The sequence below is a fragment of the Macaca thibetana genome, chromosome 2 (assembly GCF_024542745.1).
Source record: "Macaca thibetana thibetana isolate TM-01 chromosome 2, ASM2454274v1, whole genome shotgun sequence".
Lineage (NCBI taxonomy): Eukaryota > Metazoa > Chordata > Mammalia > Primates > Cercopithecidae > Macaca > Macaca thibetana.
The window spans coordinates 3,038,210-3,064,879 of record NC_065579.1 but is presented as its reverse complement, the minus strand read 5'-3'; the positions used below and the strand labels follow the sequence as shown (position 1 = coordinate 3,064,879).

Here is a 26,670-nt window from a genome sequence, read left to right as displayed (position 1 = left end):
TTTTAATTACTACAGTGAGTAACTAGGAAAGGTATGAGCTTATATAAATACTAAAGAAGAGATCAACTACATAATTATAACTACAGAGTGAATCAAATATAGAACATACAATGTTTAAAACTTCAAGGAATATCAGGTAAAAGAGGAAAAAAATAAAAGATAGCTGATTAACAAAAAGCTAATTTTTTGGCTGACAGCGGTGTCTCACATCTGTAATCCAAGCACTTTAGGAAGCTGAAACGGGAGGATCACTTGGGTCCAGGTGTTCAAGATCAGCCTGGGCAACAGAGCAAGAGCCTGTCTCTAAAAAATAATAAAAAATAATATGTCTGGGCACAGTGACTCACGTGTGTAATCCCAACACTTTGGGAGGCTGAGGCGGGTGGATCACTTTAGGCCAGGAGTTCAAGACCAGCCTGGCCAACACAATGAAACCCTGTCTCTACTACAAATACAAAAAAATTAGCTGGGCATGGTGGCACACACCTGTGATCCTAGCTACTCAGGAGGCTGAGGCATGAGAATCACTTAAACCCGGGAAGCGGAGGTTGTAGTAAGCCAAGGTCATGCTGACAGAGTGAGACTCCAACCTGGGTGACAGAGTGAGACTCTGTCATACGAGTGTAAATACATACATACATACATACATACCATACAAACATACAAATTAGCTAGGCATGGTGGCGCACACCTGTGGGTCACAGCTATTCAGAAGGCTGAGGCATGAGAATTGCTTAAACCCGGGAAAGGGCTGTTGCAGTGAGCCATGCCACTGCACTCCAGCCTGGGTGACAGAGTGAGACTCCATCATACGTACATAAATACATACATACATACAAATTAGCTAGGCTTGGAGGTGCACACCTGTGGTCTCAGCTACTTAGGAGGCTGAGGCATGAGAATCACTTAAACCCAGGAGGCGGAAGTTGCAGTGAGCCAAGATAATGACACTGCACTCCAGCCTGGGTGACAGAGTGAGACTCCATCATATGTATGTAAATACATACGTACATACATACATATGAGCTAGACATAGTAGGACACACCTGTGGTCCCTCAGGAGGCTGAGGTGGGAGGATTGCTTGCCCAGGAAGTCAAGGCTTCAGTGAACTATGATCACACCACTGCATTCCAGTCCGGGAAACAGGGCAAGACTCTGTCTCCCCACCGTCCCACTACATGGCCACAACGACCAAATACAAAGATGTGGTACTTAGATCCTAAACAAGGACAGATATGGTCTATAAAAAGTCCTCTGGTTTAAAAAAATTTCAGGTTGGGCACAGTACCGCATGCCTGTAATCTCAGCACTTTGGGAAGCTGAAGTGGGTGGATCACAAGGTCAGGAGTTCGAGAGCAGCCTGGCCAATATGGTGAAACCCTGTCTCTACTAAAAATACAAAAAAAAATTAGCCAGGCATGGTGGCACATGCCTGTAGTCCTAGTTACTTGGGAGGTTGAGACAGGAGAATAGCTTGTACCTGGGAGGCAGAGGTTACAGTGAGCAGAGGTCACGCCATTGCACTCCAGCCTGGGCGACAGATCGAGAGTCTGTCTCCAAAAAAAAAAAAAAAATGAATAAATAAAAAAATTTCAACCTTAACAAGCCAGTATATTAGTAAAGAATCAATAAAAATGCAATTTGGCTCTTGTCTTGCCCTTCTTGAAAACTCTATTGAACAGCCATTAGATAGGACCACGCAAGGTAAGAGCGTGTACACAGTATTCTAGAGAGGATTGAGCTGGATGAAAAACAGAAGCATAACCATGCGCAGGCTGTCAGATCCCAAGAAGGGTAAGGAGCATGTCTGCATAGGGAGGCGGCTCAGCAAGGGAAGCTGAAGCCTGAGTAGGGAAAGGAAGGCTGCGAAGCAGGAGTGCCACCTAGTGTGAGGTGTCAGAGTCTGACGGAGCAAGAGGGCACCCCACGCAGAGCTGGGAGGACAAGGTTAGGGCAGGTGGCAACAGATACAGAATATCGGTTACATACAGGGGGATCAAACATAAAAGTAAACATGTTAAAGACAAATGGGAGCCAGATTTCTCAACACAGAGAAAGGAATTATTGATATGGAAAAGGAGAAAACCAGAATGAATCCTATCAAATCTGGAGATACCAACAGGCACACTAATGGTTTTCAATGTAAATAAATGTATTTTTAAAAGATGTAAATACGTATATGTGTATACACACCCAAAAACTTATTTTGATTTCTAAACACCATTCTCTGCCAAAAGTTCATTTCAAAGCACCTCCTCAACAAAATACTTATTACCTACAAAGTTTAAAAGATTAATCCTACAGTAAAGAAACCCACCAGGACACTCCCTGAATCAAATGATCAAAGTTAACATCACCAGTGGGAACAAATCAAAATCATGTGACCCGAGAGGATAAAGTGAAAAGAACACAATATCATTTATGTAACACTCCTGCCAAATTGAGGGACATTCTACAAAACAACTAGTCTTTAATTTTCGAAACTATCAAGATTAAGAAGGTCAAGGTAAGAATGAGGAACTACTCCTGACTGAAAGAGATTAAAGAGACGTAACAACTAAATGCTATCTATACTTGTAAACTAGATCTTTTTGCCATGAAGAACGTCATTAGGACGATTGCTAAAACTTGAATGATGTTTGGAAATTAAATGGTAGTCATGTATCGATGTTATTTCTTGATTGGTGGCTCTACTGTGATTATATAGGAGAATGTCCTAGGTTGTAGGAGGTACTCATTAAAGTAATGATGCAGGCCGGGTGCAGTGGCTCATACCTGTAATCCCAGCACTCTGGGAGGCTGAGGTGGGCGGATCACTTGAGGTCAGGGATTATGACCAGCCTGGCCAACATGGTGAAACCCCAGCTCTACTAAAAAATACCAAAAAAATTAGCCAGGTGTGTTGGTGTACACCTGTAACCCCAGCTACTTTGGAGGCTGAGGCACAAGAATCCCTGGAACCCAGGAGGCAGAGGTTGCAGTGAGCTGAGATTACGCCACTTCACGTTGGCCTGGGCAAACAGAGTGAGACTCTGTCTCAAAAAATAAACAAAAGAAAGTAACGATGCAGGACAGGTGCAGTGGCTCAAGCCTGTAATTCCAGCACTTTGGGAGGCAGATGCGGGTGGAGGCAGATGTGGGTGGATCACTTGAGGCCAGGAGTTCCAGACCAGCCTGGCTAACATGGTAAAACCCCACCTCTACTAAAAATACAAAAATTAGCCAGGCATGGTGGTGTGCGCCTGTCATCCCAGCTACTCGGGAGACTGAGGCACGAGAATCACTTGAACCCAGAAGGTGCAGATTGCAGTGAGCTCAGACTGCACCAATGCACTCCATCCGGGAGGACAGAGAGACTGTCTCCAAAAAAAAAAAAAAAGCAATGATGCAGTGATGTGGCATCACGCTGGCAACTTATTCTCAAAAGGTTTGGGGGAAACAGTTATTTGTTCTGTACTTAGAACTTCCCTGTGGGGCTGGGCGGAGTGGCTCACGCCTGTAATCCCAGCACTTTGGGAGGCTGAGGTGGGTGGATCACCTGAGGTCAGGAGTTCGAGACCAGTCTGGCCAATGTGGTGAAACTCCGTCTCTACTAAAAATACAAAAATTAGCTGGGCGTGGTGGTGGGCACCTGTAATCCTAGCTACTGGGGAGGCTGAGGCAGGAGAATCGCTTGAACCTGAGAGGTGGAGGTTGCAGTGAGCCGAGATCATGCCCCTGCACGACCGCCTGGGCAATTGAGTGAGACTCCATCTCAAAAAAAAACTTCCCTGTAAGTTTAGGATTATTCCGAAATTTTAAGAAAGAAGTATTTGTTTTACCAGAACATGTCTGATAATGGGAATTAGCTAATGAGCAACTATATAAGGAAAGAATGTCAATATTATATACAGAAACCAGGTTGGTTCACTCCCAAGTTTTCTCTATATGCTAATGTTTTTGCACCAAATTAGAGAACTAAGTACACAAGCACAGCATAACTTGGGTCAGCCACTCCAAGGAACACAGCACTGAATATGACACCAATTCACAAAAGTATTAATAGGAGGAATGATTGTTTAAGCAGGACAGTTCAATCCTATTGTCGCCGCCCCCCATCTCCATGCCACTTAGGGGACTGACTGCTCTCTACACATAAACACAATGACGAAGTTATCCTCTGGAGGATTAAAACAGAGTGTCTCTGGATTGCCTTCACCTGAAACGTGGAAGCCAGAGGATTAAATGAACATACATACAATATGCTAAGATACCCAGTGCTTAGCTCCCCACCAGTCCCTCACACCTGTGAGGCGAGATCAGTGAGCCTTCTCCGGGAAATCACACCAGCCGAAAAGACTCAAAAAGACCCTGACGATGGTTGTTCCTCAACAAATGGTCCAGACTTAGGCGAAGGCCACAGTGAACAAAGTCCTAATTCTGTGCTCAGAGCTTCCAAAGAAGTTTTTAGTGCCTAACATTTATGATCAGATAGCCAAAGGAAGCCTTTAACGCAATACCTCTCAACCTTGGTTGTTTATGGAACTAACCTAGAAAGCCTGTTAAAGTATTGATGGTCAACTCCATCAAGTGTTCTGGGGTGGTACCTAAGCAATGGGGGTTTTTTAAGCTCCCTGTGTGATGACATCATGGTATGCAATGATTGTTAAGAACCACAGCTCTAACACTGATTCCATGAAAAAAGAACAGGTCTGTATTTATAAACAGTTAGTGAACAAACGGAGCTCTTGGAAATTAAATATGTGCTAGCAGAACTGAAATATTCAATAGAAGACTTGAAAGATTAACTGAGAAGATTTCCCAGAAAGTAGAGCAAAACAACACACACGGACACAAAAATAAGAAAACCATAATACCAATCCAGAAAATACAGAGAAACTGCAGAGGAGAAATACAAAAGATCATTAATAAGAAAAGCTTCAACATCAACACTGGAAACTAAAAAAACAAACAACGCTGTTAAAATTCTCAAGATTATTTCCAATCTTAAAATATCCAGCCAAACTACCAATCAAATATGAGGACAGAATCAAGACATTTTCAGACATGCATGGAATCACAAATGCCTCATTTTCAGGAAGCTACTAGAGAAAGTACTTAAGTTCTTCTTAAGAAGGAGAAAGATACAGGATACAGGAAAGAGAAGAATCTCCAGAAATGATTTTGTAAGGAAATCCCAGGCTGACAGCCATACTGCAGGCTTAGGGAGCAACTGGTCCAGACTGGAGACGTGTGATTCTAGAGACCGACATATTGAGGGCTATCTTTGCCAACATGCCCTTTGTCAATGTTCCCATCATTTGTACCCAGACAAGTTCACATAAGCTTGGCTTCTGGTCCACTTCCTGCTTCCATCTCTACGCCTTTCTGCTTGGATCAAGTTAGTCGCCCCCACAATCCCATGCCTGAAAAGGTTCTGCTTTGATCTATATTTGGGAGCTGGAAGTTGGCCACGGTAAGTTTTGAAATACAGTTTAGAGAAAAATCGATTCCCCATATTCCCGACAATTATCTATCACTAAGCCTATGCCACAGTCTTGCCAGATGACCCAAAAGTGCTGAGTTCCATTTCTCAGGACTCATTTACTCACTCATTGCCTTGCCCAAAAGACTTTCTTAGTAAGCTCTTTGAGAAATGAGGCCAGACTATGACCTAAGTTTCCACATTCACCTTATCTTTTTAAGGGGCCTTCACCTAAGAGTCAACATTGCGCTTCCCTTTTTTGCTTTCATTCAGTTATAAATACCTTTCATGATGATTACTTTATTTTATAATTAACTAAAATGGCACAATACTTTGGGGGAAAAAAAAACAGGGAAATACCTTATTCCAATCTGGTTCATACATTCAAATATTAAAACAAACATACATTCGTAAATACTGAAATAAAATGGCAAGTGAAATCAAGAGAAATAAAAAAGAAATCCACATTTTAAAAATAAAACTCATTTCAATTACATAAAATCATCTTCCGTAAAAAACGATGTTACATATAGTCACATAACATTGCAACTAAAATCAAGAATTTTGGCAATATATTATTTGGTATTGCTAATACCTCTACTAACCTCTGATTCATCACCCTTCTCTCTATAAGCAGTAGCAATACTGGTCTGAACAGCCTTAATCCATGCCTGGCGCAGCTTTTCGGAATCTGCCTGGAGCATACAACTTCTAAAAGGAAATAACATATTTTCTCAGACACTCAGTTAATGCCAAAAACACCCTATAAGCTTTGTATGTTTTTCACTTTGCTATTTAATAATTTTCTAGCAAAAAATATATATATAGTTTGTTGAAAAAAGCTTTTATTTCATGTATCTTTAGGGCAAAGTATGTTGACGAAGAAATCAAGGTGCCAATGAAACAAATTATCTCTTAAAAACAAATAACCCATCCCTGAATATTTAAAAAAAAAAAAAAAAACTCTTAAATTTACCATATAAACATAAAAATACTCATTTTTTTTCTACTGGGTACAAATATAAAATGATAGTTATCAAAGAAACTCATATGATTTTAATTCATCATCATAATAGCTAAAATTTTCATATGAGCACATAAATCACCTTTATGGAATTAAAGAATAGGATAAATGGTAGAAGTTACATAAATATCTGACTATATCTGTAACCATTAATTATTGAAATTTATTTTTAAAACTTTTTTTCCTCTTTAGCACAGAAAATTACAGACAAATGCAAATTCCTGCACTCTGGGAAGTTCTTTAAGACAAACTATAAAAACCTAAAAGCAAATCACAGATCCTTCAGAACCACTTACTTTGTTGGTGAGACCACCTCAAAGCAGAATCGTCGCTCTATGTCTTCACAATGTTTCACTGTGCAGAGCCTGAGGTCCTCAACTACTACAGTCGGATTATCCTACAGGGAGGAAACCACATTTCCACACTTTTCCACTTAGGTTTTAATACTACCAATAACAAAATACTTAAAAATATTACTTGGCATAAGCGGTCTAATTTTTTAGACACAGATAGGGGTTATCAATATAGACATGAAAGTAATTTTGTCCTGTTAATAATTGTATCTACCTCATAAATTACATAGAGAGTAAATGAAATGGTTTACATATAAAGAGCCTGGTCCAACAGTTGATACTTAGTAGATTCTCAATAAATGTTAATGTTCTGCAGCTTTTCTTCCATCTTCTTTCATATCCACTCTCCTGGTCCCCACTCACATATAATAAAGCTACTTTCCTCCAAAAGAGAAGCCTTTATTCAGTCAAGTTTTAAATAACTCAAAGAAAGCTACAACTTCCTAAAATACCTAAGTGAATCAAAAAGATTTTATCACTTTCTACTATTTAATACCAAGTTTATCAGAATAGAAGAAACCATGAACTAATTAGCTGATTAAACGGCTTCTGTCATACAAACCTGCTACCATAGAACCTTGCAAATAAAATTTCAGTGTCATCTCAAGAGTAGAGATTTGAAATTTGCAGTTTACAGAATGTCATTCAGATAATCATTAGTTATGAGAATAACTAACGATTCATTCTTTTGTTTCTAGTTATTTTAATATTCTCAACTCACATGTAATCCCAATATGTCTTTCCCATAAATAATACTTCCTCATCCTTAAAATAAGGTTCAGGAAAACAAACATATAAAACAATATTAACAAATTTAAGGGGTTCTATTTAAATTACTTTCAGCTTACATTTTAATTAATGTAATTTTTAACCATTCTGTCCTATCACCTTTGGCCCTATTGTGACATTATTTAAAAGGCATCCTCTCTTTCATCTTCAAAACAGTGGTATGGAATGGCAGTGTTATTTCTGTCATGCACTAGACAAAGATACATTTAAAGAAATAAAAGTATGTTGTATATTTCAAAATAGCTAGGAAAGGAGATTTGTAATGTTCCTAAGACAAAGAAAAATGTTTGAGGTGATTGATGCCCCAGTTACCCTGATTTGATCCTTACACATTATATACAAGTATCAAAATAGCACATGTACCACAAAAGTATGTACAACTAATATATACCATTTAAAAGCTACCAAAACATTTTTTAAAATCCTGTGACCCAGAAAAATCCATCTCAAAGTGAGGAAGTAAGAATTTAGGATTCAACATCACTTTGCTTTTAAGAATGAAATGTTGAAATTCTCCACCCTAGAGTCCTCTTATACCTGCTCAAACAGAAAACTAATAATTATATTAATTTTACACACATGAGTATTTATAGACTTCAATGTTTACCAAAACAAGAAGATAAATAACTGAAATTGATAACTCATTAGGTTTTCACTTATTAACACCTACCTTAAATTTTTTCTGGTAAACCAACTGATTATTCTGTATTGAAAACCAGCGCCTACAGAAACACAAAATAGATTAAGTTTTCATAAACATAATTTATTTCCATTGTTGTTAGAAATGAAATATTTGAGAAAGCACTGGAAATCACATTGTGGTAATTATGTTTTGAGAAGTGCATTGTATTATTTTGCTTTATATAAACTGATTCTAATATGGGAAAACTATTGAAAGTAAAAAACAAACGTTTTAAAACCACAGGTTAGGAAAATTAAAGTACTACATTTTGATTAATTTCATGTCATAAATTTACATCCTAACAAAAGCAGTTACCCTTTATGCTACCACCAAATAACTGTTTTAAAGTACAAATTTAGTTTTTGAGGTTCCTCAAAAATAACTGAACTCTTTCCCCAGAAATAACTGCTTTTCTTATAAAGTTGGTATAAATGTATATTGTGAATAAAAGTATACACTTGTGGCCAGGCACAGTGGCTCACACCTGTAATCCCAGCACTTTAGGAGGCCAAAGCGAGTAGATCACCTGAGGTCAGGAGTTCGAGACCAGCCTGAACAACACAGTGAAACCCAGTCTCTAATAAAAAATACAAAAATTAGCCAGGTATGGCGGCAAGTGCCTATAATCCCAGCTACTCAGGAAGCTGAGGCAGGAGAATCACTTGAACCCGGGAGGCAGAGGTTGCAGTGAGCCAAAATCACACCATTGCACTCCAGCCTGGGCCACAGAGCAAGACTCTGTCTCAAAAAAAAAAAAAAAAAAGTATCCACTTATATACAGAAAAACATTGAAACAAATTATGCTTTATTTTCAACCTTTCAGCAGATAATTCAGTAAGAGTCTGATTTGATAAGCACAACAGAAAACTAATCATGTCAGAACTGACATCTAACAAGAGACAATCACAAATTAGCTTGGTCTTAGTTTCATACAAAATACTCCTAAGCAAATTAATCAAAGTTATTACTACAAATGATTCACTCAAGTATTTATATGGTTCTGCTCGTTACTGTAAATTATTAGGCAAACAATTTACTTACGACCTTCTTTAGAAGAAAAATCTAAGCTATGTATGACATATTTACTAATTCTAATTTATTAAAACAATAAAAGACCTAAAGGCATAAAAAAAATTCACAGCCAAAAGCCATTCAGAAAAGAAAGCAAAACTTCTTATAAAGCATGAAAAGTAAAACAGTATTTGAATCATTATTTTAAAATTAGTTTCATGTGAGATGATTTCTACTGTAACATTAGTTATTAATCAATTAGCAGATAGAGATTCTACCTTTTCATTGGTACTAATATGAAGCATTAGCAATTGTATTTAGACATTTAGAATTTCTATTTTTAAAAATTAAGTCAATTATCCAAAGCTGTTCTCATCTCGTGACTAGGAGATGCTTTTCCATTTTTAAGCCATTCACTGGAAAGACTGTTAGGTTTTCTTACCACTTAAAGAGGAATCACCTTTACCATTAAAAAAGACATTTGTTAAAGAAGCATCTAGATAAAATGAGCTGGGTTGCCTCTAAATGCAAATCATCAAGAGGTAGGCTAGAAAAGGAAGAACTTCTGGGTTTCTTTACTTTGGGACAGACAGTTGGTTAGAAATGTTAAGGAAGTACCTACAAACAAACAAAATGGTGCAACCCTGCCACATGGGATGACATGCAATGGAAACAATCTCTGATACTGATGAAAGCGTTTATGTAAAAATCATTTGAAGTAGGGTGAACTGTAGTAATACAAAATCATTTGTTTTATATCATAGTCAATTCCATAATTCGATGAAAGCTACCAAGAGTTTTACTGAGCAAAAAAATCACACTTATGTAAACTTTTCATGCTTCTGAGGTTTTCAAAAAATTAACTTCTCTTGACCTGCTGCATCTTAGGACAATATCTTCTAAAAATAGTATCAAAATGCTATATTAAAACATATGTTGTTGTCAGAGACCTATCCCTCTGATTATTAACTCTAAGGATCACATGTATTTCTGAAACCCAGTTCCTCTGCCATCTATCTGCTTCTGAATGACGTTTTCATATCATCAGTTTTTATAAACTGAGGAAAGAAAACATAAACTCTTAATTTTACATCTCTTAAGGAAAAATGTCATACATCCTAGGTAGAAAACATTTTTTCAATTATTATACTAAGATCTGTGTGTCTTACGACACTATCACTCCTCCATTGTTATTACAAATAAAAAAACTAATAACCTAACATTGACCAAAACTTTAATCAAGTAAAAGGGAATATAATTTTTAATTCTTTCTATAGAATAATCCTAGTTGTTATTAACATTTCATTGTTGTTGTTGCTTTTGTTTTTTTGGTTTTTTTGAGGCAGAGTCTCACTCTGTCGCCCAAGCTGGAGTGCAGGGGTGCGATCTTGGCTCACTGAAACTTCCGCTTCCTGGGTTCAAGCGATTCTGGTACCCTAGCCTCCCAAGCAGCTGAGGTTACAGACACACGCCACCACACCCTGCTAATTTTTGTATTTTTAGCAGAGATGAGGTTTTACCATGTTGGCCAGGCTGGTCTATAACTCCTGGTCTCAAGCGATCCACCCACCTTGGCCTCCCAAAGCGCTGGGACTACAGGCATGAGCCACCACGCCCGGCTCTAATTGTTACTAACATTTCTAAGAAAAGGAAAAGTAAGACTTAAAAACAGCTCATGGACTGTGAAATATAGAAAAAATACTTAAGTTTGGATTCAGAAACTGACCACAAAGTCAAAATACAAGACAGCTTTTTGTTTTGTTTTGTTTTGTTTTTTGATTTTGTTTTTGTTTTTGAGACGGAGTCTCACTCTGTTGCCCAGGTTGGAGTGCAATGGCACGATCTCGGCTCCCTGCAACCTCCGCCTCCTGAGTTCAAGAGATTCTCTTGCCTCAGTCTCCCGAGTAGCTGGGATTACAGGCATGCACCACCATGCCCGGCAATTTTTGTATTTTTAGTAGAGACGGGGTTTCGCCATGTTGGCCAAGCTGGCCTTGAACTCCTGACCTCAGGTGATCCACCCGCCTCAGCCTCCCAAAGTGCTGGGATTACAGGCATGAGCCACCACGCCCAACCAAGACAGTTTTTAAAATAGAAAAATTTGCTTCATTAAGAAAAATAAGGTACCACTTTGTATCTCAAATTGAAATAACTCAATACACATTTTATTAAATTCTAAATATTATACTTTAAAAATATATGTGGTAAATATTAAATTTATAAATTATTAGTTATTAATATTAACATACCAATTAGAGTTTCCAAATGACAACATTTGGGCGGGAAAAAAAATATATATATATACACAAAAAAATCTTTTACCATGTTTGATCACTAGTCCCACACTGCTCTTAAAATCAAGAACATGAGTAAAAGTCAAACTTTGAAACCTGTAGAAGCTTTATTACTAGAACTATAAGGATGATGGGTTTATTTACATATCCATTTAAGTGCCAAACAGGTAAACAATTGGTAAAAATTAAAAGCCTGAACATGAATGCTCCTTTACTTCAATTTATATATTTATTTCTTTTTTTTTGAGTCGGAGTCTCGCTCCGTCGCCCAGGCTGGAGTGCAGTGGCACAATCTCGGCTCACTGCAAGCTCCGCCTCCTGGGTTCATGCCATTCTCCTGCCTCAGCCTCCCGAGTAGCTGGGACTACAGGCACCCGCCACCACGCCTGGCTAATTTTTTTTGTATTTTTAGTAGAGACGGGGTTTCACCATGTTAGCCAGGACGGTCTCGATCTCCTGACCTTGTGATCCACCCACCTCGGCCTCCCAAAGTGCTGGGATTACAGGCGTGAGCCACCGCGCCCAGCCTTCAATTTATTTTTATACAGAGAAAATAATGGCAAAACAAAAAAAGGTAAGGAACTGACAATGTATTCTTTCAACATAATCAATATGGTTTTACCAAAAGGACTAATCCTAGTTACTGCTCAAATTTTTAAAAAGAGTTTACTAGCTTATTTCCCTCTATATTTTTATTTGTTTAGACATATATGTAATTTTTTTAGAGACACTCAGCCTGGAGTGTTGTGGCGCAATCACAGCTCACTGCAGTCTGGAAATCCTGGGCTCAAGTGATCCTCCCACATCAGCCTCTGGAGTTGCTGGGACCACAGAGGCATGCCACCACACCCAGCTAATTTCTTATTTGTTTATATGTATTTTGGCAGAGACGGGGTCTTACTATGTTGCCAGGACTGGTCTCCAATTCCTGGGCTCAAGTGATCCTCCAACCTCGACCACCCAAAATGCTGGTATTACAGGTATAAGCCACATATCCAGCCTTTCTCTTTTTAAAAAAATAAGACATATTTAAAAAAGGAAAATTACTCAATCTGTATCTTCTTTGGGTAATTATAAATAAATCAAATATTCCTTTAAAGATTAAAACAAATTGAGGAGATGTGCAACTAAAAGGTATAATTCCATTTCTCAAATAAAATATTTATATTTTCTTCCCAATTTAAAACATAAAGAGACTTTTTATCCATTGCAAGTAATCCAACTGAAATGCAAGTTAATTATGAGCTTTCTCGTGCCAAAAAGGAAACTGGAGTAAGATGAGGGTAAAGGGAAGGAAGCCATTTGGTACCTGATATGATCGGGCTTTTTCCTGTCATGTGAAAAAACGGGGCAGGATTAAAACATAAAGGAAAGGTGGTAAAAGAATGAAAATGAAAAATGTGCAAAATAAGCAAAGGACTAGCATGATACGAAAATAAAGCAAGAATTAAGAAACAAGCTTAAGCTCTGAACCTAACAAAATAATCAAAAGTATCTATTGCATTTTATTTACTTTTTATACACATATGCATTTGTACAATTAATTCCAACTCTTAGGACTCTGAAAATTTCAGGAATATTCAAAAAGTTCTTCAAATACTATGTCATAGGAAGTTCTGATAGGACTTAGCATACTTGGGCATCTCTCTACTATTATTTTCTGCCTCAAAGTTCATGGCTATAAAATATAGATAGTACCTCGCACCTCATCTTAATAAGCTGCTCCTAAAAGTTAAGGAAAATAATCACTGTAGGAATTGTCTATATAAACCTGAGATAAATGAAGTTTTCATAAAGAAAGTAGGTTCACTAAACAGAGGATGTCAAAGATTATAAAATATTAGCCAAATAAACATTTCTCCCAATTGCCCATCCCATTTTCATGAAATGATATACGGGACTTGAAGGCCACACATACATAGTATTAACCTTTCATCTATGTATATACTTCTTATAATACAAAAGGCCAATAGAAATAAAACATTTACATCTACATCAGCAGCATACAGAATATTTTGCTTTAAAGTATCGTGTAGTATATTCTATGCTTTTAGTTGTATTTTCTATTTAAACAAAGACAGAGCATAGCAAGCAATTATTCAGTTTTATTAGTTTTTCCAAGTTATCACTAAATAAATTATGTTAGTGTCTATTTATTTTCCTTCTTCATTCACCTTTTCTGAATTTATCATAAAAAGCAAAAGAGAAGTTAAGTTCTAATAATCCAATAATGTGAGCCTGAAAGGAAGCTGCCATACTGAGAAAATGACCCGACAAAGAAAAATTATTGTGGTGACCTCACATTATCTTCAGAAAAATACATTGTATAGATTTATAAAATTTTTGAGATATTACAAACTACAACAGTCCACATAAGAAATAAAACTTTTTACTCCTTATGCTATTTCAATCACATCATACAAAATATTATCTATTCAGTTAAATTCCAGATTTTGGAATCATCTGAAATACACTTGTAATTTATGAAGCACAAAGTGAGGTTTAAAAACTATCTGGAAATTCCTAGTCACACTCACATTTCCCTGAGGAAGAAAGTATTTTTTTTTTTTTTATTTTACTTTTTGTGGGTACATAGTAAGTGTATCATATTTATGGGAGAAAGAAGTTTTTTTTTTCTTTTTTTTGAGATGAAGTCTCGCTCTGGTCATCTAGGCTGGAGTTCAGTGGTACAATCACAGCTCACTGCAACCTCTGCCTCCCTGGGTTCAAGTGATTCTCCCACCTCAGTTTCCCAAGGAGCCGGGATTACAGATGCGTGCCACCATGACCGGCTAATTTTTATATTTTTAGTAGAGACAGGGGTCTCACCATGTTGGCCAGGCTGGTCTTGAATGCCTGACCTCAAGTGACCTGCCCGCCTTGGCCTCCCAAAGTGCTGGGATTACAGGCATGAGCCACCATGCCCAGCCAGAAGGTCTTTTTAAATAGTTGATTTTGATAAGACTGTATGCAAAAATTCCACAGAAGTATAGGTAATAGCAAATGTGTGGTACCCTATGGTGACTAAAACAAAAAAAGTGCCCTAAAAGTAATCCATAAACAATCCCCCAAATCTTCATATTTGAATCACTGGATTCCTGAATTTTTAAAATTAACTCACCAATATCATAAATACAGTCGTTTACTCAAAGTCCAGTAAAATGAATTAAGCTGGACAGAGAACTGAATTTTGAGATACTTTAAGAAATTTAAATTCCAAATTTTTAATATTAAAAAGCAGAAGATAATTCTAAATAACATTTAAAAGATTACTCTTCTTTCTTCTCTCTTCTGTCTAGTTCCTTATCTATCGCCTAGTAACTACTTAAAGACTTTAGTCACAAGGTTTGGACTTTCGTTGTTGATTGGCTGATTGAGACAGGGTCTCCGTCACCCAGGCTGGAGTGCAGTGGCACAATGCAGAGGCTCAATGCAGCCTCAATCTCTTGGCCTCGAGCGGTCTTCCTGCCTCGGCCACCTGTGTAGCTGGGGCTACAGGCACCACACCACCGCACCTGACTAATTTTTGTATTTGTTTTTTGTAGAGATGGGGTTTCACCATGTTGCCCGAGCTGGTCTCAAATTCCTGGGCTCAAGCAATCTGCCTGCCTTGGCCTCCCAAACTGCTGGGATTAGAGGCATGAGCCACAATGACTGGCCTTATATGCTATATTCTTGTACAAGTCAGAATTTTACTAGTGTTTTTGGCAAAACGTTCTTCAACAGGATGTGAAAATGGTATTAATTTGCTATCCATAATTTTTCCTAATGTAAGTGTTTCAGGAAGTTCTTTTAAAGTGAAGTATTTTTTCATAGTTGAAGCTGCATTTTGTTCTATCAAAATAAAGATGGTTTGGAATTTTCGCAGCAAGTAAGAAAAATGCCATAGGATACTTGAGGAAGAGTTCAGAGTTCCAGGTTTTGCACCTCAATTTGTTCACAAACCAGCTGTGTGACTTTGAAAGAGTGACTACCTCTCTGAAGCTCCATTTCTTTACTGAAAGTAAGGGTGTTCTACAATCTATGATTCTAATCAATAAGTGCCATTTCACTACGGATAGATGGCATCTCCTTTAAAAATAGCCTAATTTCCAAAGCAATGTTTTTTCACTTTGTAAATAGGAGGTAATGTCTACAATTGAAAATTTAACCATTATTCCTCACTTGATTTTAGCTGCATTTTAATATCCATGCCAATGTAATTCAGAAAATAAATAATAATGAAAAGGTTCATGTATAAATCAAAATTACTTTCCTTCTACTGTCCTAAATGGCAGTGCAATATTCCACTAACACTTACTATGCTTCATTTTGAAGTCTGAGACCATCTCTCATTGGAGTAGTCCATGGAAGTTCATTTCTTTTCTTCTTAACATAATGGTATGTTTCTATGGATTTACTGTATTTTCACTTTGCTAAACTCTAAGTAGGTTGTTTTGAAATCTGAAGGCTAAAATTCAATTCTGCCATTATACCATGAAAACATACTGGTGAGTAATCTTTATTATAAAGACTCACCAGTCAAGCTGTTTTTTTTTGCTTTTCCCCCCCCCCCCCCCCAACTTCTACTCTGGCTACAGAAATTTATCAGGAAAGGCTTAAAAGACTACTACTGTCTTACTTTTTAGAGCTTAGAAAATGTAATTTTAATTTTTCATTTTCACTTTAGCTAGAAATATTATTTCTAACCACACCACTTAAGTTGGTCCTCCTATATTCATGTACTATTCTTATTTTTATTTATTTATTTATTAAGAGACAGAGTCTCACTGTGTCGCCCAGATTGGAAGTGCAGCAGCACAATCTTGGCTCACTACAACCTCTGCCTCCTAGGTTCAAGCGATTCTCCTGCCTCAGCCTCCCAAATAGCTGGGATTACAGGCATGTGCCACCACATCCAGCCAATTTTTTCTATTTTTAGTCAAGACAAGGTTTCACTGTGTTGGCCAGGCTGGTCTCAAACTCTGGGCCTCAAGTGATATACCCGCCTCAGCCTCCCAAAATGCTGGGATTACAGGCATGAACCACCACGTCCAGCCCATGTATTATTTTTAAAGCTCTCTAAACTCAGGTTTAACATCAAATATAATCATTCTTCTTTCCATTTTTATATTCACTCTCAGGTTCAGAAAAATTATTTTGAATAAAACAAACCATCTACCATGTAAACATCCGTCAATATCAAATGCTGGGGAAATGCTCAATAAATCACTGACATTCAGAAATGTCAGTGAATGCTTTCTTTTTTTTGAGACAGAGTCTCACCCAGGCTGGAGTGCAGTGGAGCAATCTCGGCTCACTGCAGCCTTTGCCTCCTGGGTTCAAGCAATTCTCCTGCCTCAGCCTGCCAAGTAGCTGGGATTATAGGCATGCACCACCACGCCAGGCTAATTTTTGTATTTTTAGTAGAGATGGGGCTTCATCACGTTGGCCAGGCTGGTCTCAAACTCCTGACCTCAAGTGATTCACCCGCCTCAGCCTCCCGAAGTGTTGGGATTACAGGCGTGAGCCACCATGCCCACCCAGTGAATGTTTTTTCTATATAACCTTGACACCAAGACATAAAAATAATTACACTAGAAATCCATTTTAATAAAACATTAAATTTTTCCATTTAACAAAAATGTACACAAAGTTAAACTTACCAGGAAATTATATTTACTAACGTCCATTTTTTAAAAATAAAAACAAACTTCTTTATCATTAAATTCATATTCTGGTCAATAAACACATTATAACCAATAATAATGAATCAACCAGAATCCAACTACTACTCATATTACAGAATTTTGACTACTTTTTTATTTTTGGCAAAAATAGAGGCATCCTTGAATAAAAGATTAATCACTGATACCCAGAAGAATGATCCTGCGACAACCAATCTTTCAGTTGAAGCTTTAATGTCTGAAGTTATTTCATTTTAGTATATTACTACATGAGAAAATACAATGAAATATTTTATACATTCTTTTAACAGACATTTAACAGATTTATATTTTATAAAAATTTGTTTAGCAACACCTTCAAAGTTTTTGGTAGCCATCAAGTTTACAATAAAGGAGCATCAGCTGCCACAACTTCACATATGAAAAAATTCCCATTTCCTAAAACTCCTGTTTTATTGAAGTTATTGCAAAGATCTAAAGATCAGGATCACCTAGCTTAAAGATTCATAAACATTTTGTTCACAAAGTGCAGGAAAAAAAAGATTCATAAGTGATATGGACTGGTTCTGTCACTACCCAAATCTCACCTTGACCTGTAATCCCCACGTGTCGTGGGAGGGATCTGGTGGCAGGTGACTGGGTCACGCGGGTGGTTTTCCCCACGCTGTTCTCGGGATGGTGAGGGAGTTCTTAGGAGATCTGATAGTTTAAAAGTGGTAGTTTCCCTGAGCTCGCTCTCTCCTACCACCTTTGTGAGGAGGATGCCTGCTTCCCCTTCCGCCATAATTCTAAGTTTCCTGAGGCTTCCCCAGCCATGGAGAACTGTGAGTCAATTAAAACTCCTTTCTTTATAAATTACCCAGTCTCAGGTAGTATTTTTATAGCAGTGTGAACATGGACTAATACAGAGAACTGGTACCAGCAGAGTGGAATACTGCTATAAAGATAATCTGAAAATGTAGAAGCCACTTTGGAAATGAGTAACAGGCAGAGGTTGGAACAGTTTGGAAGGCTCAGAAGGCAGGAAGATGAGGGAAAGTTTGGAACTTCCAAGAGACTTGTTGAATGCTTTTGACCAAAATGCTGATACTGATATGGACAATGAAGTCCAGGCTGAGGTGGTCTCAGATGGAGATGAAGAACTTATTGGGAACTGGAGCAAATGTCACTCTCACTATACTTTAGCAAAGAGACTGGCAGCATTTTTGCCCCTGCCCTAGAGATCTGTTCTTAAACTTGAAAGAGATGATTTAGGATATCTGGCAGAAGAAATTTCTAAGCAGGAAAACATTCAAGAGGTGACTTGGCTTTTCCTGAAAGCATACCGTGATATGCTTTCACAAAGAGAAGATATGAAATTGGAACTTAGTTTAAAAGGGAAGCAGAGCATAACAGTTTGGAAAATTTGCAGCCTGACCATGAGGTATAAAAGAAAATCCATTTTCTGAGGAGAAATTCAAGCCAGCTGCAAAAATTTGCGTAAGTAATGAGGAGCTGAACGTTTATATCCAAGACAATGGGAAATATGTCTCCAGGGCATGTAAGAAATCTTTGAGGCAGCCCCTCCATCACAGATCCAGAGACCGAGAGGGAAAAACAGAGTTGTGGGCCAGGGCCCAGGACCCTGCTGCTCTGTGCAGCCTTGGGACTTGGTGCCCTGCGTCCCACCCACTCCAACTTCAGCCACGGCTAAAAGAGGCCAAGGTACAGCTTGGGCCACTGCTTCAGAGTGGGCAAGCCCCAAGCATTGGTGGCTTCCACGTGGTATTAGGCCTATAGATACATGGAAGATGAGAATTTAGGTTTGGGAACCTCCAACTAGAATCCAGAGGATGTATAGAAACGCTTGAAGGTCCAGGCAGAAGTAGTCTGCGGCAGGGGAAGAGCCCTCATGGAGAACCTCCCCTAAGGCAGTGCAGAAGGAAATGTGGGGTTGGATCCCCCACATACAGTCCCCACTGGGGCACTGCCTAGTGGAACTTTGAGAAGAGGGCCAACATCCTCCAGACCCCAGAAAGGTAGATCCACCAAGAGCTTGCACCATGCACCTGGAAACACCGCAGGCACTCAATGCCAGCCCTGAAAGCAGCACAGGGCTACACCCGCAGAGCCACAGAGATGGAGTTGCCTAAGGCCATAGGAACCCACCCCCTGCATAGCCTGCCCTGGAATGTGAGACATGGAGTCAAAGGAGATTTTAGAGCTTTAAGATTTAATGACTGCCTGGCTGCATTTCAAACTTGTGTGGGGCCTGTGACCCCTTTGTTTTGGTCATATTTTCCCATTTTTAATGGGAACATTTACCCAGTGCCTGTACCTCCATTGTATCTTGGAAGTAACTAACTGGTTTTTTATTTTACAGGCTCATAGACGGAAGGGACTTGCCTTGTTTCAGATGAGACTGTGGACTTGGACTTTTGAGTTAATGCTGGAATGAGGTAAGACTTTGGGGATCTGTTGGGAAGTCATGTTTGATTCTGACATGTGAAAAGGACATGAGATTTGAGAAAGGTCAGGGGTGAAATATGGTCTGGCTCTGTATCCCCACCCAAATCTCATCTTAAATTGTAATCCCCACATGTTGAAAGAGGGACCTGGTGGGAGGTGATTGGATCATGGGAGTGGTTTCCCCCATGTTGCTCTCATGATAGTGAGGGAGTTCTCACAAGATATAACGGTTTAAAAGTGGTAATTTCCCCTGAGCACTCTCTCTCTGCCGCCTTGCGAAGAAGGTGCCTGCTTCCCCTTCACCTTCTGCCATGACTGTTCCCCAGCCATGGAGAATTGTGCATCAATTAAAACTCTTTTCTTTATAAACTACCCAGTCTCAGATAGTATCTTTATAACAGTGAGAAAATGGACTAATACAATAAGCAAACACTAAGTCAAAATGTACATAAACATCATATAGAGGAGAAACCAAAAAAGAAAGCTCACTTGTCCTATTCATCTATCATATTCATAATTTGTACTCAAATTTATTTTATGACAAATACAGGAGGTAGACCATATTCAAAATTGATTTACTATAATGAGCTAGCCAGCCACTACAGACCAAGCATTATAAAAATTTTCCTTGCTTCCTTATTTAATCCTTGCTTACTTTTAGAATTTAGAATTAATGATGTTATTCTTCACCTGCTTCTAAAGGGCACCTCTCTTCAATAGCCTGGGTTCAGGAAAGCTTCTATGGAGTTTACAGAAGTTAAAGAATTACGAAGGAGAGAGCTGTCAAATCACAGAGAAAGTCGGAAAATCAAAACTATGTACAGATCAAGACCAGTATTTGAAATATATTACCTGTTCCAAGTTTTGAAGGCATTGCTGGCTCGTTTGAACAGATATCCTTCCATAACTATGCCATTTGCAGCATCTACGTTATATTCTAACTTAGAATCATCACTGGAGAAATCCTAGACAAAACAACATATAAAGAAGTTCATATGACTTGACTAAGTTTCCTAGACAAGAAATGGATCCTAAGGAAAGAGTTCAAAAGGAAGAAAAGGTTTATATTAAGACAGTTACAACAACAATATTAATAAGAAAAATGAAGGGAGACTTAAATGATCAATAATAAATAAATGTTTCAATACATTAAAGTGTTTGACTTTAGTGAATTATTTTATGCAATACTTATTGTGATGACCTAAGGACAGATAATTGTATAGAATATAATGCAAAACAGAAAATAAATCAATATAAACTGTATCTACATTGTGATTAAAAGCACAAAATAATATGTATACAAATAAACAAGGGAAACAACTAAATACTACACAGGCTATTATGTTTAAAATTATCACAACTTTTTTTTTTTTCTTTTTTGAGACAGAGTGTCGCTCTGCTGCCCAGTGTGGAGTGCAATGAAGTGATCTCAGCTCACTGCAACCTCTGCTCCCGGGTTCAAGTGATTCTCCTGTCTCAGTCTCCCATGTAGCTGGAATTACGGACATACGCCACCATGCCCAGCTAATTTTTGTATTTTTGTAGAGACAGGGTTTCACCATGTTGGCCAGGCTGGCCTTAAATTCCTGACCTCAGGTGATCTGTCTGCCTCAGCCTCCCAAAGTGCTGGGATTACAGGCATGGCCACTGCACCCAGCCCATCACAATATTTTATGGTGATATGTGTTAACAATTTTTTTAAAGTATATGGTTATATTTAATTGGGATTATTTAAAGTTACCACTATTTTCTAAATATATTACTACCATGATAGTTTTTTTGTTTTTTTTTTTGAGACAAAATCTCACTCTGTTGCCCAGGCTGGAATGCAGTGGCACAATCTCAGCTCACTGCAACATCCGCCTCCTGGTTCAAGTGATACTCCTGCCTCAGCCTCCTGAGTAGCTGGGACTACTACAGACGTGTGCCACCACGCCCAGCTAATTTTTGTATTTTTAGTAGAGACGGGGTTTCACCATGTTAGCCATGCTGGGCTCAAACTCCTGACCTCAAGTGATTCACCTGCCTCGGCCTCCCAAAGTTCAGGGATTACAGGCATGAGCCACTGTGCCTGGGTATGGTAGTTCTTGAATCTGACAGTGTCTATGGCATTTTTTCCTAAAATAAAATTTAGTTTTCAAAGGAAATGGATCTTAGTCTACAGTTTGAAGTGGGCAAGTTGAACTCCCTTTTTTATGAGTACTATGAAATCACTCACAGTCTTCTTCAAGGGTCTTAATGATCTAAATCTTCACCTGAATGCAATTTAAACTTTCAATTTTCTTCCAAACATTCATGAAGTTTGGAAATCAGAAATTCAATATTTAAAATATTGTCTAACAAACTTCCAAAGCATTTTGAGTAAAACTCTAAGACTGCTGTTTTCAGCAAATTTAAAACTCTAAAGCCAGTCCCATAACTTTTAAAATTCCTCCTGGACCAATAATGAAAATGAGAATTCTACCCTACTAAGGAGCAGTAAACCTCCTGTCGTGGGAAACATTGTGGCAGCATCTGCTGAGACGCTGGGGCCCTGCCTGGAGGCGAGCAGAGCGACAACCATCTAAGGGCCCTCCAAATTGAAGAGAGTGCTAAGTCAGGAACAAGAAACAGACTAAATTCAGAACTTTAAAAGAGAAAAAAATAATAATAATAACCTCTCCTGACACCTTTGAAACATTAACCACGAAAAGACATGATAATCCAAAGTAATCAAATGAAGCAGAATCTGTAAACGACTTGCTACATTTCTTCCTACTTTTTCTTTGGGGAAAAAAAAATCAGGGAAACTTTAATCCCCTCATTTAAAATTTATTTGAGGCTATAATTTATTTAATTATACAGATAGAATTAAGTAAGCAATAAATATAATTGACTTTGTTAACATTCTAAAGGTTTCGTTTGTAACATCTTCCGTTTTTCATAACTTTGGTCAACTTAAAAGACTTCCTTGAAAGTGCAGTGCATTACAAGTGTTTCTCTAATTTTCAACTATATTTCTTGAGATAAACTGTCTTCACTTTAATTACTATTAATATCAACTAATATTTTGTAGTACTTAAAATGTGACAGATTTCATAATTTTAGCAATGAAATATGTTGGACGAAAGACATAGTGTTAGAATCTCCTTAAATACATTGATGACCTGATAAATCAGGAAGGAATACTCAAAGGCAAGAGACTGAGTGAGCACTGGAATTCAAAGAGGTAAGGAGAGCAAAGACATCTGCCTATCAGGAGAACTTGAGTTTTGGTGTGAGGTCCAGGGAACAGAATGTAAAACCAAGGTTGGTCAAAGGGGAATCTAATAGAAACTTCCCTTTAAAATAGCAAACAAGACAAGAAAAACCACTGTTACCACTTTCACTCAAGATCACGATGAAACTCATAGCCAGCAAAACAACAAAAAAAAGTACAAGATTAGAAAGAAAGGAAAAAACTATCATAATTGGTAGATGATAAGACTTTATACACACAGCATCCAAAATAATTGAGAGATAAATCAATATTAAAAGAGATTACTGGTTACAAAATCAATACAGAGAAATCAATGTTATCACAGACAGAACAGTGGTAAAATAAATAAATTTAAAGATAACATTTAGAATATAAATATCTAGGAATAAATCTAACAAAAGATGTACAAGAAAAATCATAAAACTTTATGAAAGCCATTAAAGAAAACTTAAATAAATGGAGAACATACCAAGCGCATAGAATCAAAGATATAATAAAATAAACATATCAATTTTGATTCATAGAAGCTTGAAGGAGGAAAGGTAGGAAGATTTGCTATTACATATCAAGAATTTGCTTGCCAGGAACAGAATGATAAACATTCATGTTCTCACTTATTTGTGGGATCTAAAAAATAAAACAACTGGAGTCAGGGACCTGGAGAGTAGAAGGATGGTTACTAGAGGCTGGGAGGTGTGGTGGGCACTGGGGGTGTGGGCGAGTGGGGATGGTTAATGAATACTAAAAAAAAAAAAAGAGAATGAATGAGACCTAGTATTTGATAGCACAACAGGGTGACTACAGTCAAAATAACTGTACATTTAAAAATAATTAAAAGAATATAATAGGATTGTTTGTAACACAAGGATACATGCTTGAGGGGATGGATATCCTGTTTTCTATGATGTGATTATTATGCATTGCATGCCTGTATCAAAATATTTCATGTACCCCATAAATAATACCACCTGCTATGTACTACCAAAAACTAAAAATGAAATAAAAAAATTTTAAAAGCATTTGATCAACAATTAAGCAACCTGGTGGGAAAATGAGATAAAAAGACTAATAGTTCACAAATAGGATATCCAAATGACCAGTAAATATAAGATGCCCATTAGTCACTAAAGAAATCACTCTGGCCGGGCGCGGTGGCTCAAGCCTGTAATCCCAGCACTTTGGGAGGCCGAGACGGGTGGATCACGAGGTCAGGAGATCGAGACCATCCTGGTGAACACAGTGAAACCCCGTCTCTACTAAAACTACAAAAAACTAGCCGGGCGAGGTGGCGGGAGCCTGTAGTCCCAGCTACTCGGGAGGCTGAGGCAGGAGAATGGCGTGAACCCGGGAGGCAGAGCTTGCAGTGAGCTGAGATCAGGCCACTGCACTCCAGCCTGGGCGACAGAGCGAGACTCTGTCTCAAAAAAAAAAAAAAAAAAAAAAAAAAAAAAGAAATCACTCTAAAGCCAAAAATAATTAAGACAGCATAGTATCGACAGTTTAGACAAAAAGACAGTGAAACAGAATAGAGAAACTGAAATGGACCTCACATACGTGATATATAACACAGGATATACCACAGAGCATTTGGGAAAGGGCAAACTTTTTAATAACTCGTCTGGATCAACTGACTACCAGTGGGAGAATTAAAGGAAACGATCTCTACCTCACACCACACACAAAAACCCAATTAAAGATCTAAAAAGTAGCACGGTGGCTCACACCTGTAATCCCAGCACTTTGGGAGGCTGAGGTGGATGGATCACCTGAGGTCAGGAGATCAAGACCATCCTGACCAAAAAGGTGAAATCCCATCTCTACTAAAAATACAAAAATTAGCTGGGTATGGTGACGCGCAGCTATAATCCCAGCTACTTGGGAGGCTGAGGCAGAAGAATCACTTAAACCCAGGAGGAGGAGATTGCAGTGAGCAGAGATCGCGCCACTGCACTCCACCTGGGTGACAGGACCAAAAAAAAAAATAATAAAAATAATCTAAAGAGTAAATCTATAATACAAGATATATCTCTTCATGATCTTGAAATGGAAAGAATTTATTGAACAAGACACAAAAAGCATCAACCATAAGACTGATAAAAATAAGCTATATGAAAATTAAAAACACATATGCCTCAAATGTATTATTAAGTTGATCAAACAGTTAGGCAGCCTGGTGGAAAAATGAGAGAAAGATTAATAGACGTTTTACAAGTAAGATACGCAAAAGACCAACAGATACAAGATAAGGTGCTTAAGCTCATTAGTCACTAAAGAAGTTAAAACTACGAGAAGATGTCAGTATCTACTGATCAAATCGGCCAAAATCTAAAAGTCTCATAATATAATGAGGTGGCAAATAGGAACTCTCATACAGTGCTGTCTGCTAAGATAGTATAATATTTTGAAAAACAATGTAGCATTATCTGCTTATGCTAAATGATCTACTAAAGCTAATACACCTTCTAACTCAGCAGTTTTACTTCTAGGTATAAATATATCAGAAATGCAAAATGCATGCACGTATCCACACATGAATGTTCAAAGCATCACTGTTTCTCCAACTGATCAATTTAAATTTTTGAAAAATCTAAATAACTACATGAGACATACTTCCCTTAGTTTTTAGTGGATTTTTTTTTTTTTACCTGTAATGCAGCCTTGTGTCAGCATTTAAGGGCAGAAAAGAGGTGAGCATTCATAATGAGCAAAAAGCAGCACTATTTTCTTTAAAGGAAAACAGTTGAATATTATTTAAAATCAAATAAGTTATTCTTAGAGTTAATAATTTACCATTTTGAACCTTCAGTACAACACTGAACTGTGTTCACAATAGGAAAAGATATTAAAAGATGTGTACTGTTTATTAAATAATTCAATTTAAGGAAATATTCAAATATTCCTACAAATACCATGATATCTCATTTTAATTAAAAACAGTTGGTCCCAATTTTTAGCAATCTTTTCATGATCATGTCATTAAAACTCGTTACCCATCAAAACATCAGACTGTACACTTTAATTACGTAAAATTTTTATTTGTCAACTTAAAATAAAGTTACCCAAACAAAAGTTAATCTAACTTTAAACAAAACAAAATAAAACGTGGAGGTTGTCTCACCTGACACTAACCAGAAAGTAACTAACTTAAAGGTGGCCTTGTAGAAATCTTTCCTTTTTTAATTATTTTTCTTTGAGCATTAATACTCCATCATCAATTAAATTTTTCTTACTTTTACTACTGATTTTGTTTTCTTTTTTCACTGACATCTTCTATATCAGATCTAGTTTACTGGTATTTTAAATTCTAAATAAACCATTAAAAAGTTGATTTTACTGCTCAATACCAAGAAAACAGATTTCTTAAAGCAATGCTAGATGGCATCCTGTACATACTTATATTTCTATATTCAACTTTAACACTCTCCCTTTGTTTTCAGATAACTACACAAAAAGTACTACGGACGATATAAGAAAGTTGAGTTGCAGGCATGTCACACTCAACTCTTTTAGCATGAAGAAATAAAAACTGTTTTAATATTTGAGTTTTCATTTTTAAAAACATTATTTTCAAAGTCAGTTTTGCTAGGTTTAGGCAATTCAACAGGCAATGCAGGTGAAGCTTTAGCATCTCGTCACAGAGAGGAAAGGCTGCCTTGCAGTGACTGCAGTTGGAAAGTCTGTAAGGCCAAACACGCATGTT

At 37.6% G+C, this 26,670-nt stretch overlaps 1 protein-coding gene across 11 annotated transcripts in view; it reads right to left on the bottom strand.

The window, feature by feature from the left end:
• ACAP2 (ArfGAP with coiled-coil, ankyrin repeat and PH domains 2) overlaps window positions 1-26,670 on the bottom strand; it is a 179,449-nt gene that overhangs the window by 28,741 nt on the left and 124,038 nt on the right. For 9 of the 11 annotated variants that reach the window (XR_007723273.1, XM_050779140.1, XM_050779143.1 and 6 more), the window contains 5 exons: window positions 20,585-20,697; window positions 12,928-12,948; window positions 8,302-8,353; window positions 6,786-6,886; window positions 6,071-6,176 (listed from right to left, as the gene is read on the bottom strand). Coding sequence is in view for 10 of the 11 variants with exons in the window: in XM_050779140.1 (XP_050635097.1) it covers window positions 6,071-6,176; window positions 6,786-6,886; window positions 8,302-8,353; window positions 12,928-12,948; window positions 20,585-20,697 (393 nt within the window). In the remaining variant the exon portion in view is untranslated. The remainder of the gene's footprint in view (window positions 1-6,070; window positions 6,177-6,785; window positions 6,887-8,301; window positions 8,354-12,927; window positions 12,949-20,584; window positions 20,698-26,670) is intronic. The other 2 variants (XM_050779141.1, XM_050779145.1) reach the window with 1 other exon arrangement.